Below are 14,627 nucleotides of genomic sequence, written 5' to 3' on the forward strand. Positions count from 1 at the left end.
AAGGCTAAGCAAATCTTTTAATTGTTTGAGGAGATGAAAAACTAACTATAATCACAATGGCCTAGCTTTGCATAAAACTGAATTCCCTTGTTTTTCTCTGGTGGGTCGCGAAAAATTAGCCGGCCATCTGGGTGGGTCGTGCATTCGAAAAGTTTGGAAACCTATATTCTAGATTGCTTTTTAATTTGTAATGCAATTGTTTTTTAGTCTCTCTGTGAATTTTCTGAACAATTCAGTTTTTAACATACATTCTTCGAGCTACTTTCACAGATATGCTTAAAGTTGAAAATCATCCTTGTCAAAATTTTTTGAAAAATTCTCTTGATTCACTTGATTTAATAGAAGGAGTTGTTAAAAAGTCATAGAAAATATTTAGTAGTACCTATTAAATGTAATCAATAAATTTTATTGAAGGAATTAAGGTGTTGCAGGAAGCTAAGCGCTTCGGCTGTGATCCTGGCTACGCTCATGATGCGATCCCTTCAACATCTAGTAAGGGAAAATAAACTAGACTACCAGAGAGCCGTTGCATAGAAACCAGGCACGTGGTTGTGGATTATCAACATATTAGCAACACTAGATAGCGCATACCGATTATTGATCAAACAAATAAACTTAGTGTCTCACTATTCTTTTTCGCAATGTCGTACTTATGCTTAGGCCCTATAAGTGCGGGAAAAACCCTGTTGTTGACGTGTTTGCAGAATCCTGAATCGGTCAACTTTACGTCCCATTCAGTGCCCAGTGTGGGTACCAATTTGTTCACTATTAAAATTCCTCCTGTGGTTATCGATGAGAAGGAAATCAACGTAAAACCACCACCGCCACCTCGCAAACGCGATCTTGTGCAGGTTCGAGAAGTTGGCGGATGTTTGGCGCCAATTTGGCGAGACTACTTGAATAGACCTGTGGATAAAATAATCTACGTTGTGGACACATCTAATCTTTGCCAAATCTCCGCTGCTGGTGAGTTCAAAGTAAATTTTTCATATCACGCTTATAACAACGATGGTTTTGCAGGTGTTTTACTGTATTCCATGCTTGCCGAGCCAAGGTTACAGAAGGCGAAATTTCTATTGGTTCTCTCGAAGATGGATCTCGCGTATCGTCAAATGAGAAACGAAGCTCTTCTAATGTTGCAAATGGAAAAGTTCCGAAAACAGATTGCTCAAGAGATCACCATCGTGCAGTTCAGTGCCATTAATAAGGAAGGAATAGATGAAATCTATGAATGGTTAGCCACCTAGGCCCAGAATTGTGATTTCTTTCCCAGAACAAGAAAACTGGCTAAACAAATACATTTTCTTTATTTAAAATACGTGTATATTCATAACTGCGACCGACGGTACAACGTGTGCCCATGATGGAAACTTGTTTATCAGATCAGTGAACTCCTTCGTGTGCATGCGATGTGCTTCCCAATGCGTAGTGACGACAGCAATATCCACCAGTAATCCATTATAATGTGTGTCTTCATGTTCGAAATCCAAAGTTATTTCCCACGGTTCACTGGCCAAACCGTGAGTGATCAGCACGAAGTGAGCCGTTTGATTGTTGAATTCAGTTGCAGGAGTGAGCTTTTCTAATAAGCTCCAGCCTACCAACTTCACTCCTGGTTTGGCTCCTATAATTAAGGAAGATTGGATGCTTCCTTCTAAAACGAACGTCAGTCGCCGGACGTGCTCGCTGATTTGGTCCTGCCTGATCTTCTTGATTGTTACTGCCTCTTCCGCGACAGGTGGTGGTCCAGGTAACCAATAGTTGCTAAAATAGATAACGACAGAAAATTTATTTAAAATGTTATTTTTAGTTAGTTTTATCCTGATTTTTTATTGTTGATTTCCTTTTTTGTAATTTTCAATTAGAATTATTTACCAAATGTTTCCCTACTTACTCAAATCGCTTTTGATGCCACAGAGAGTAGAATGGAATCCCACAGAAAATTTCCTTTTCACACGAGTTCATTTGACGTACTGCTGTAACCTTATCCGGACTGGCAATTCCACGTATCAATCGGACTGAGTTGCGATCCATTTCTCGGAATAAAAATCCAGAATCATTTCCTCTAGAATTACCCAGCTCATCATAGTACGAACGCATAACATGCTGGAAATAAAATCATGCATAATTCAAATAATATCGTTATTCTTGTTCGATAAAACTTCTAACATACCGTAACATAGTGTCGCTGAACTGTAGGAGCATGTGCACTATCATCTCGGTATGGGAATCCAACTTGGGTGAAGCAAGCCAGCAGCACAGCTAATAGGATGAACACTGTCAATTTGGCGGTCAACTCAGAGGCTCTTTTCAATAATCCCACCAAAGGCATCATATAACTACTAATCAACAGTATACTTAGAGCAGCGATTGATCCAACTAGATATTCGGGATTTTTATTTGCACCAATACGACCAGAAATGGGAATGAACAATTTCATGAACATATGGTAGTACTGAGTTGCCCAAAGCATTGTAAGTAACTGGAAGGCTAAATGTACCAAGAGCCATTTTCTGGTAGTATTCTGCCAACTTAAAACCGTCGTTACGATTGATGCTATCAATGAGAACAGCAGGATGATCATAAAAATGTAGGAAGTTCGTATGCCAGCAAACGTCAGAGGAATTACCAGGAGGGCCCAGAAGAGACTAACACCAATCATACGGGATTGAACGATTTGCGATAAATTCAGCACAGTCTGTAAGAAAGAAGAAAATTAAAAGCTTGAGTTAGTTGTATTCATTGGCGTAGGAACAGGCCCCAGAGTCATCCAGGCCCCCCCCAGAAATTTTGATGACAAAAAAATATAAAAGATAAAAAAAAACTATTTACCATGAAGCAAAATCTTATGAATCTATGTACATGACTCTTGTTGGTGACATTAGAATCTTTTCAGTAGTAACGTTATTCTATGTTGTACAACTATGAGAAAACCTAGCCTGTCTCACACAACATCAGCGTGGCGGTTCTGGCTTTGGTGAATCGCGCTACAACCGAAAGCTTAACCGTCCGACTGTCGATCGAATGGTTACTGATAGAACTTGTTTGTATACGACCGAGATGAGCCAGCCTCGGGCTGCAAATCTCGTTGATGAAGATAATAATATTTGTTATATTTGTTATATGCGATTTTTTGACGTCTGCAAAACGTGGTACAAAAAATGACGTGGTACAAAAAAGTGTCAATATACTGGAAATTTGATTCCCAAAATTCGTTTTTTTTTTCTGAATTATCCAAATAATGCTGTTTCAGCTAAAGCAGCAAATTCACTGTCCAGTGATGATAATTTCCTCATGAGAATTCACTAAATAAATCCGTACATTAATCAACCCGAATAATGCTCGAAAAAAATAATTGAAAAAATAGAATATTGAAGGGCGACTTCAGAACTTTTGCAAATCTCTTGGAAATTAGTCAAATAATATTGTGGGACTTGATTATACTTTCAAAGTGGATTCCTCCTGGTGGACATAAATTTATTCTGCCTACTTTTTATTAACAAATTGATTCCGGAATATGTTCTTGAATTCACCTAAAAATTACGCTCACTTTTAACTATAACTTCTTCCGTAAATTCCTTCAAATAGTTCTTCCAAAAATTTTATTACAAATTTCGAGAAATTCATCTAGAGTCCTTAATAAATATTTCCAAAATACATAAAAAATTGCGTCAAAAATTCTTCTATGTTTTCTTTTTCTAGAAATTTTGCTTCAAATCCCCGGAATTCTAGAGAATCAAAAGTAAAGAAATAATAGATGACAAGGATAACTTCTTAAGAAGTTTCTGATGGAGCTTCTTGATAGATTTGTTTTATTTGTAAATTCATCAAAGAAGTTCTAACTATCCTCTAATTTACCTCTAGAGAAAAGATTATAAATAATAACTTATCATTCATTGTACCATTGCCCATCTATTATTCTACCTGCTTCAACATTTTGTTGTTTCCCTGGATTTAGAAATAGGAAAATTATAGGAGTTTCGAAAAATGGCAGAATTTTTATACGTGTGTTTCCTGATTTTTAAAAGTCCATCAGAAATTCCACAACAAATTTTCAAAGTAGTGCAAAAGTTTCCCCTGAGATTTTACCCAGTAAACACAAACTCGTATACGATGGTGCATAAAAGTACAAATGTGGAGGTGATATACGTACATGTGCCATAAGGCTGCATGCAAAGTGTAGTATATCGCCTCCACCTTTATACTCTTATACCCTACCATATACGATCATGTGTTTGCTGGGTAATTCAATAAAATCATACATCACGAATTTAACCACAATACATATTCCGTAATGTTCTTAAAACATACAGGCAATGTTTTCGCATTAAACTTCTACAGTACTGTAAAATAATCGATAATAGACAATTCAAAAAAGTTTGTTTGGATTTTTAAAGGTAGGAAAAATTGGTTCTACATCAATATGTTTACCATAGTGTAGAAGTTTCGGAGTTCATACAATATATTATCTAAGATATTAGTTACAAACACTTTCAGTAAAAATTCCATCCGTTTTAACAACTAAACAGAACAATATTTTTTCTAGCAAATCCTACAAGAAATACTTAAGCTTTTTTGTGAGGTACATTGCCAACAAGTTTTAGAAATTAAATTTTACGATAAGAATTTAAGAAAATAAGATTTTTGATAAATTTTTCCGAAATACCGTTTTGACTCATATTCCGAACACAACAGGCCAACAGTGACTTCAAATGCTGATAGACATAAATTAGCTGATATTTGTTAAAATTTTGATTTCTACGCATAGTTTAACTGAGAGTTGTTCGGTTTACTGTTAAAAATGTTCATTTAAGGCTAAGTAGCCCGTCATTCGTTTACGCAACAATGATGACTTTTCAGCTTGCATTTCAAAGTGAAAAAAATCAGTCTTGATAGTTTATGTTGACTTGAAAAGTATCACTGTACGTGCAAACATGCATTAAGTATGCTGATACTTTTTCAGGTGTGTCAGTGCAAAATTAACTGATTTTCTTTGATTTGAAATCGTAAGATGAATTAGCAACAATCATCAACTACGCGTACACATTTCAATGACGGCCTACTTCGCCTTAAACTTTTTATTCAAATGCCGAAAACTGTGTTTGTTCTGTCTTATATTCCGAACACCTTGATTCAAATTTCGAACAGCACGAATAAATCGTAGAATTTCATTTGAACTAGTTCTACGTTAAAATTGAATTGCAATTGACTGCCGTTTCCTGGTGATGTAATGACATATTTCAGTGAAACATTTCAACCATATCGCCATACAAATACCGAGTGTTCGAAATTTCAGACAAAACGGCATATTTAAAGCTACAATTATTCAAAAAATTACCAACAAACTTCTTTCAAATCTTTTCTGTATGTGTTTCCCTAGAAATCCGATATGAAGTGATTCGTAGAGGAATTTGTAAAGCAATCCCTAAAAATATTGAGCTATTCCTGAAGTAGTTTTTGAATTAAATAATGTGGAGTGGGTAATTTTAAAACGTTATTTATGGAAGAATCATTAGATAACCATTCGGAAAAAATGACAGTTATTTCTAGAACTGAAAGAATTGATTGATTGATGGAACTTCTTGAATGAATAAACATTTTTTGAGTAGTTCAAGAATATATTGCAAAATCTTAGTAAATCTGATGAACATTTCTTTGAAAACTTTCCAAAAAATCATTAGTGCGGTTTAAAGAAAATTTTCGGTAAAATACTTAGATATCTGGTATTTTTTTCTTGAAACGATCTTAGAGAAACAATAGCATAATTCTCTAAGAAATTCCTGAACAAATTACTCGGAAAATATAAGAGTATTTTCGCGGAAGAGATTTTTAATCAATAGTTGAACGTATTTTGCTAGGAACTTTGAAGGAATATTAAAATTCCTTACACATTTGTTTGTTAGGCATTTCTGAAAAAAAAATTCGAGGGTTTTTAGGGATGCGGGATGTTGCTTCTTGATTTAAAAAAAAATCTAAGAAATAATTATTTATGAAAAACGCAGATAGATCTGTGGAGAACTTCTCTGAGAAATAATGAATAATATTTTTTCCAATTGGATTCTTTTTGATTGCTCATGAAATTTTTGTGAAATATTACGAAGAATTCTTAGAGTAACAGCTGGAGGAATCATTCAATTTTTATGCAGAAATTTTGGATAATTTTTGCTGTCATATTCTCGAACAATACTGTAGAGAAACTCTAGGAAGAACTTTAAGAGCAAACTTGGAAAAACTGTTGGCGAACTCTCTGAAGAATTCGTTGAATGAATCCTTGCTTGGTGATCTTGAAGACATTTTTGGTGACAATCCTAGATTTGTTTGTAATATTTTTTGGAGAAACTACTAATCCTGAAAATTCAAATTAGGCCGGAACAAATCTTAAAATCTTCGTTTGTCACCTTCCATCAAAATGTGTCGAGGGGAGGGGGGCAAAAAACAATAAAATAGAAATTCAGGGAAATCCATCATTTTTTATTCTCATATGGTGAAAAACCATGTTTTGCCACATATATCCGTCAAATCAAAATGTTTGAATAATAAACACGACATTTTTTCGAAGTTCGTAACATCGATCGCATAACATTAACTGATCTTCTTATTTTAAGCTTTCTGCTAGTGCACAAAGCCAAAATAAAAAGTTCACTGTTGTTGGATGCTTCCTTTGCGTGATTTGTGCCTTTGAAGTTTCAGTGTAATCTTAGAAATTGATTCCAAACTGTTTCACCTTAAGTGTCATCGTACCTGCCACATGATATACGAATGCAAAAATGGCAACTTTGGCAAAGAAAGCTTTCGGTTAATAACTGTGAAAGTGTTCATAAGGAAAATAAGCTGAGAAGCAGGCTCTGTCTCAGTAGTGACGTAATTGTTACAGTAAAACAAACAGATTGAGGACTTGATATCCAATAACACCTGTTAGCTCATATAATACAGTAAATACGAATTACAAAGCTAGCTAAAAACACGAAGAATAATGAAAATCTACACTGAAAATAAGATGTTTTATTTATTTTCCCCTTCTGATTGTTTGAAAATTTTGAAGGGGGGGGGGGGTGACAAAAGTATATTTCAAATTTGTTCCGGCCTTATTAATGAACAAGCGGAGCATACTTTAAATTGACAACTGGAATGAATGTTTAGTATGTACGAAGAGGTCCTTCCAGGAGTAATGATTAAAAGAATTTTTAATGCATTATCTGACTTTTTCAAAATTCTAATGAGATCAGAAAATCTGGGAATGATTTACCGTGAGAATCACAGGACGAACTCAGTAAAAATTAGTAAAAGAGTTCTTGGAGAAGGCACTGAAAAGTACGAAAATAATTCAAATTCCTGCAGGAATTTTCAAAGGAATCTGATCAAAACAGATAATGGAATACAGGAAAAGTTCGTGAAAGAATCATGAAGAACATTCCTTGTGAGCTTTTTTTTGCATGAATACTTGAAGGATTTTTGATCGGATTACTGAAGGAATGAATCTTTTCCGTAGCGAAAATTGAAATTTACAAATATCACTGATGTGCCGCGAAATGAGACAAAGTAACAATTAAAAACAAAACCGTGATTATTGCGACCGGCATGCTTTAGAAAACAATAATTTTCCAGGCCCCCCCTAGGCCCCCTCCAGAAAAAAAATCCTAGCTACGCCAATGGTTGTATTGAGGAATTTCAAATAGTATTAACACAACAAATTTAAAAATAGGATTTTTGATCGAGGTTCTTATTTGACAGTGCCAAGTTTTTAGTGATATTTAGTGCTTTTTTGTTAAAAAAAATTTCTGTGGAAAAGAATATACAATTACAAATCGCTTCGTTGTGCTAGATGTAAGACTGATTATTTTAATCCACAATAAACTGTCCAGTTTTACTATTGCCGTCCAAAGTGATTGAAATTAATTGTAAAACCCGTACTTTAATTCGACGGTAACACTTCAATGGTCACGCTGTTGTAGTTTGTACAACACATATAGGAAAACGCGCTGCTATTGGCGATGATAAATTGCGTGACAAAGGAATTATTTGCTTAGATCGGATTTAGTGAGACTGTTCTAATTAAAGCACTTATTTTCAATGAGACTTGGGCTTTTTCAGAGGGTCAATGTGTTCTCTCTTTTTAGAGAGTGAGCAGTGGCACTTAAACTAAAGCCCTTTAGCTAGGACCCAAGGTGCAAATTCTTATGTCCCATCCCTGGATGCCACGCGTGTGAAGTGACATTGAATTTCTTAGCAACGTCACTCCCAACAATATAAATCCGGTCGTATCACTCGCTAATAGTGAATCCTATAATCCAACTCCTTGACATCTATGAGGGCGTCGGTGAATCGCTGGCCTCTCTTTAAGTAGGTGCCATATATGGGCGAGGCCGGCAATGGAATTGTCATGTATTTTCAACTCTGATTTTCGAATGAACATCTGTTTTATCCAAATAGTTTTTCACTAGTAATTGGAATAAGATTGGTGAACAGATTCGAGTTCGGTTTTCGCATTGCGGGAGTGCATGTTTGTGTGTATATCGCTTGTGGCTGCTCAGTCACGGATGGATGATTAACTTGGTGAGCCCGTTGATCATTTTAGCTTATATGTTTGATTATAATAAAACATATTGTGGGCTCCGTGGTCGTGCGGTTAGTGCTATCAAGCATTTAACCGCATCGGGTTTAAAAGAAACAGTCAGGAAAACTTTTCGCCAGGAAAGATTTTCGACTGTGCCACTGGGTTGTTGCATGCTTTAAAAGGCAAATCGTCCACCGGAAGTATTAACGTGTCGGTGTCTTTAAACAAATAGTTTCATCAACGATAGGAATGTCACTCTTATGTATTTAAACAACAGAATATCAATGGTGTCGACAAGAACTCTTGTCCATGTTTAACATAACATACCTTTCCTTTTACCTATTTCTTGTAATTACAGGAACTCATTTGAATGGTTCGGCACTAAAAATGTCGACTTACAATAGGTTCTCGTTGTCTTTAGTGTCTTAAAGACAATTTACACCGTCTTCAGCCATAGGCTGCACAGACTGAACATAACTTACATTAGACAACGGACACACGGAACGACCAGTGGCCCAATGAAGAATTTTTCGTTTGACGAAAAGTTTTCTCCGACTGGGGCGGGAATCGAACCCACACTCTGTAGCACAATACCCCTAAACGACTGACGCCGCTAACCGCACGGCTACGAAGCCTTATGTGTGAATCAAGGTAATCAAGGTGAATCTTGATCATGTAGCTTTCAAACCCTCCCCATTACCAAATTCCTTCCTGTGACAACCATGGAGATGCAGAGGTGATCTTGGTCTCTAGCAGTGATGGATGTCACACTCACTGTCAGTAAGGACGTGGCCGGCGCCGTTGTTGATTTTTTAATATTTGAGGTTTTCGAAAGTGTACATTGAAGATAAAATAAAAAAAATTGACTCAACCAGCCACAACTTCAAAGTTTTCCCTCGTAATTCCCCCAAAAATTCGTTGATTCTGTCAAATCTTATACAGAGACATTTCGCTAAAAGTACTATTAAAAATTCATTTGTGAATTCCTCCAAATAGTTTTCCCAAAGAAAAATATTACAAATTATTTCGCGAAGTGCTTCAAAAGAATTTTTTTCCAAAACACACAAAACTCTGAACATTTATTTTTGAAAATTCTGCTTCAAATCTCAGGATTGTGCACACACGAGTTATCTGCGAAAAATGTTTTTGAAATGTCTCTTGCCTTCGAATATTTAGTGGAATTTTGTTGAAATACTTTTGCTACCGAAATAAACTGTAGTAAAGAAATCTGTGGAGAAACATTTGGAAAAATATCTGGAATGGCGGAAGGGATTTATTAAGCTAAGTTTATTAAATTCGTAAGGATCGTACTGAAACATTTCTTTAGAAATAAATTTATCAATAATTTGCAGAATTCATATTCTTGGATTAAATTCTTGTTCTTGGCTTTTTGGTAGAATTCTGTGGAATCTAGAAGTCAAGAAAGAAATTCAGATTTCTAAGATAATTTCTAAAGAACATTCTGATGGAACTTATTGTATTGTAAAATATTGTAAATAATTCCTTATCTTTTGTTGATCCGTTGTCCATCTGTTGTTTCTTACTCCTTTTTTGACGGCTTTAAGACATTTAGTCGAAAGACATTCGGTCGAATGGTTCGTTTGGTTCAACATATATATTTTGTACAATTAATGATCTTAACTTTATTTTGGGTAAACACACTATTCATCAGAAGTCAATGACATATATATCTATATTTTACCCACGCTTTATAGCGTAGTTAGCATCAATGTAATAGTGTCTATGTAGGATTAATTATTCTTGTACACGTGCTCATTCTTCATCCAATTTTGGATCAAAAGACGGGACATATTATTTCACAAAATTTTGCATAATTTAAAAGTTGAAAGCAAATTGTTTTTAGGTTCTCATTGTTCGACGTTGGAAACAAAATTCTTTATTCCTTCAAAATATCATCATTATTTTCCAAAAAATCCTTAAAAATATCTTTGTTGCTCAGTTATTGTAATATTAAACATTGTTGAATTTATTATTCTTTAAAAATGTCATCGTTCTTTATATATAATTGTTGATCTTTATGCTATTACAATTTCAAGTGTATGACCGCGGGTAAGAATTTGGAATGCGAGGGCCAAACCTGATGCGGTTGAGCGGGGTCACGTTGAATTGTATGCTTATGTCCTTTATTAAAAAGATCAATGGCCGAGTTTTGATGGCCATGCTTTTAGGAAATTGACGGAGTCAATCGGAAGTTCCGCCAGTAGGATACGTTTCCTACTCATGGTGAATTATTGTCATGATTGTCATTTCCAACTAAATCACATTCTTATAACAAACATATGGGTTTGGTAGCCGAGTTGATGACTTCTATCGATAATAAGTTGATTCTTAATTAAATCGAAAATAATCATACAAGATAATTGTGTTTTTCCTATGTATCGCGTGAGGTGAGACGAGTCGACTTAAAAAGTGTGATAAAAAGTGACTTGCTCCTATTTGAGATCAGCTCGTCGCGATTCATCCGACTCGCAGAATAAGCCTTAATGAGAAAAATGACATCAAGTAACATCAACAATGTTAGGGGTTAATCAATTTTGTGGGATGACCAACTGGAATCAAAAATATCGCTCGTCGCTTATTAAAACCTTGAAATTAAATCAATAAATACCAGTCAATCAATGCAGATTTCTTGCACTCTATCTTGTTGTTCTTGCATCTGCAACCTCTAGTAATAGATTATACCATACATGCTTTCCACTCTTTTAATCCCAATTACTGTGTATTGATGTCAAAATGTCACTGAGTAAAATAATTTGAAAAATCCCTATTCGACCAAATTTTCGACTAAATGACCTTTGGACCAAATATCATATGCTTCTTGAAGCAATTACACACAAATTTGTTTTCGTTGAATTCAGAAAAAAATTGTCAAATTTTGTCTTGCTGATATGTTTGGCAAAATTTTACAAGCTTTTTCAGAAAATTCTGCTGATCATCAGCAGCTGATTTGTTGAATTTCAGCAATTTTTCACTGATTTTCAGCAATTTGGATTGCTGAACGCTTCAATTTGGCAAATTTCAGAAAAATATTGCTGCATGGATTATGTGTATAGGTTTGAGTAAATGCAGCATTGTTATGAAAATCGTCAAAATAATGCTAACAAATCTCTCCAATGTTTAAATCCCGTTTAACCAAACGTTACGAATTTTATCATAAGAAATCTTACAAATTCCGCCAATATTTTGGTATTAAAATTCTACAGTTCTATCGCAATAATTAGAAATAGTCACTCAAAAATAGGTTGTGTGGTCGAGGTATATCGCCAGGAATTTCATCAAAAATTTTCCGACAAGAATTTGATAAATATTTTGAAACTGAGGCTTGTTTGGGTTGACATCGTTCAACTAATTTCTTTAAAAGTTAGTTGCTACGGACGACTGGATGATAATATAAACTAACAATTTAGCTATTGTATCGTCCAATTAGCTTGCCTTTCTCTATCAGTGAAGTTCTTTTGAACTAATTTTCCCAATGAACAGTTCGGACTTCAACTTGGAAGAATTTAAATCGTTCCATGAAATCTGAAGGGTATCCAACTGGTGTTGCTCTGCTAGATATAGAAAAAGCATTCGACAGTGTTTGGCATGCAGGTTTGATTGTAGAATTCAATAACTTAAATTTTCTAACATACATTAATAATTCAAAATTATCCATCGAATCGTACAATTCAGTACAGTATAGTCTTGAGTAAAAATCTATCAAGAAGTCGTAAAAAAATTAGAAAGCAGGAAAAATTAATTGTTGTTGCAATAATTTAATTGTTACGAATCCGTCTATGGAATCGAAGCCAAACCTTAAATTTTCAAAAGCACTAATCTGGAGAACCAGACAACCATTCAGATTTGAAATTTGATCGATTTGTCACCACCAAAAAGCGAGCAATCGATCAAGTTTTCAGCTTGATCACCTGTTTGGTTCATTAAATTTTGAGATTTTGCTTCGATTCATCCTGCCCTTAATACTTCAAATCTCCACTTGGCTTATAATTCACTTACCTTTTTATTGGCAAATAATCGATTAATGCCCATCTGCGAGAAACAATGACACAGCAAAGCCGGGCAGCAATACAATCCCAACACTAAAAACGGCGTTGAGTACCACGATAACGCCCGGCCCATAGCATCAAGCTGGCGACCAATGATAAGGCATGTCAGGAGGCTTCCAATAGTTCCAACTACAGTTGCTAAAAATCCATAAATTGCTTCCTTTGCTATGGATCCTTCTCCCAGCACACCCACCGATCGTCTGAGTCCGTAATATGGCATGATAATAGCCAGAATTGCTACCAAAGTGTTGATCGCAATGGCAGAATCGGCAGAGTAGCATACAAATAATAGCCCCATAAAGTCGTAAAAGATACTGTAACCGACTTTGTTCTCTCCCAATGATGCTTTCTCCAATTCGTCACTGTTCACCATTTCTCTTGTCAATGATAATATATTATCACCCGTACGCTGTAGAACAGGGAGCGATAAATAATCCATATTGTCATACTTAGTATGATATCGATATCCATCAACCATATGTGCGAAATCCATTCCAGGAATATTTCCAAAATCTCTAAATATTCTGAAGTCAGTATCGGATGGTATTAGTCCTGATTGGAATATCTCCTCTCCAGCAGTCTGAGCAAATGGATGCCTTATAGAACGAGCGTACACATCGATCATCCACGGATGTTGGGGACCACTTTGGAAAAGAACTTCCTTTCCACCAGATCCGGCTGATTCCAAATTTAGGAATGCCGTGACCTGTTTGGCCCACTTGTGTTGCGTAATGAAACCATGTGCTGCCTGCAGTGGTGTTTCCTCGGCACCATTAAATAAGAAAATTATGGAATGTCGATTACGTTTCGGTTCTCTCGATAGCACCCTCATAATTTCAAGCATAACACAGCAACTAGCTCCATCATCACTGGCCCCAGGACTGCTTGCTACCGTATCAAAGTGGCAGTTCAGTAGTAAGGCAGGACTCGTAGAGTTACCATTTTCACCCGCCAATTTCACGACCAAGTTTTGTACGTTTCTGTACAAGCTCGTCAATTTATCAACGGGATAACCCCCTGTTGTAATTTGATGTTTGGTTGCCAATAGTTGGTTTCGATGCTTGCTAGCTTGAATCAATTCAATTTCTCGTTTCAGATAGTTTACTGTTAGCTTCTCGTTTGCATCACTTCCGGTTGGCTTCGGCCCAATATCGTTCAGTACTTTCAAATTATCCCACGCCCTTTCTGCAATAAATGCTCCAGGATATCTTTCCAAGTCGGCACGTGTCAATGCGTTCGGAAGATTGGTGAACAAATAACTTGATACAGTTCCACATAGCAACATCAGTGCTACTCCCAACATTCCGAATTGAGAATCGATTTGGTGTAGATTGCGGTCTTCATCCTGTGTTTTTGATTGTAACAGGGGCTGCTTACTTCCTTTTTTCTGGTTAGCCATAGCGGCCGGCAGACGTGTCCAGTTGGCGTACTCGAAGGTAACTGAGCTCTTAAAAACGAGACTCGAATCTACAAATGATTATTGGTCACATTTATTATCGATTGAACGGATAAAACTGTGAAGATAGTACCTTTATTGGTGTAGCCTTATAACTAGGCAGTCAAGATGTGCATTTCGCAGCTCAATTGCTAAAGGCTTGTGATAACTGTAAGCATTCAATACCTATACAGTATAATATGCTGAAGTATCTCAAAAACAAATTCAGCTGATTCTTAATATTGTATTATGGGCTGTAATGATCTACTAGACTACTAGACATAGCAATATGACGACAACTTTGCAGTACATATTTGCATATCTGTCCCATATGTAAAAAATCGGCATTGAGAGAAAAAAAAAGTTGAACACGCTCTCCAAACAAAACGTTTAAACTTTACAATGATATCGACCAGAAAACTTTCAAAATTTGTCTCAAATGATCATAAGTAACTTTAGAACATTACAAAATAGTAGTGAAGTTTGTTATATGAAGCATGAAAATCAATACGAGTACATTATTTCGTTGCAAGACAATTAAACCATGGTGGTTTTTTATTCAGTTTTAAAT

General features: G+C 35.7%; 2 protein-coding genes across 2 annotated transcripts; one reads left to right on the forward strand and one right to left on the reverse strand.

Moving 5' to 3' along the window:
- Nucleotides 1-605: 605 nt before the first annotated feature.
- Nucleotides 606-1,322, forward strand: LOC5574595 (ADP-ribosylation factor-like protein 16). The gene is made up of 2 exons (XM_001655177.2): nucleotides 606-966; nucleotides 1,021-1,322. Exons 1-2 carry the CDS (start codon nucleotides 642-644, stop codon nucleotides 1,245-1,247), a joined length of 552 nt encoding a protein of 183 aa, XP_001655227.1. The 5' UTR covers nucleotides 606-641; the 3' UTR covers nucleotides 1,248-1,322.
- LOC5574596 (endoplasmic reticulum metallopeptidase 1) lies at nucleotides 1,289-14,333 on the reverse strand. The gene is made up of 5 exons (XM_001655178.2): nucleotides 14,151-14,333; nucleotides 12,572-14,088; nucleotides 2,174-2,698; nucleotides 1,895-2,106; nucleotides 1,289-1,764 (listed from the first exon to the last, which is right to left on the reverse strand). The coding sequence occupies exons 2-5, from the start codon at nucleotides 14,018-14,020 to the stop codon at nucleotides 1,311-1,313; spliced, it is 2,640 nt and encodes an 879-aa protein (XP_001655228.2). The 5' UTR covers nucleotides 14,021-14,088; nucleotides 14,151-14,333; the 3' UTR covers nucleotides 1,289-1,310.
- Nucleotides 14,334-14,627: the final 294 nt, after the last annotated feature.

The sequence above is a fragment of the Aedes aegypti genome, chromosome 1, assembly GCF_002204515.2.
Source record: "Aedes aegypti strain LVP_AGWG chromosome 1, AaegL5.0 Primary Assembly, whole genome shotgun sequence".
Taxonomy (NCBI): Eukaryota; Metazoa; Arthropoda; class Insecta; order Diptera; family Culicidae; genus Aedes; species Aedes aegypti.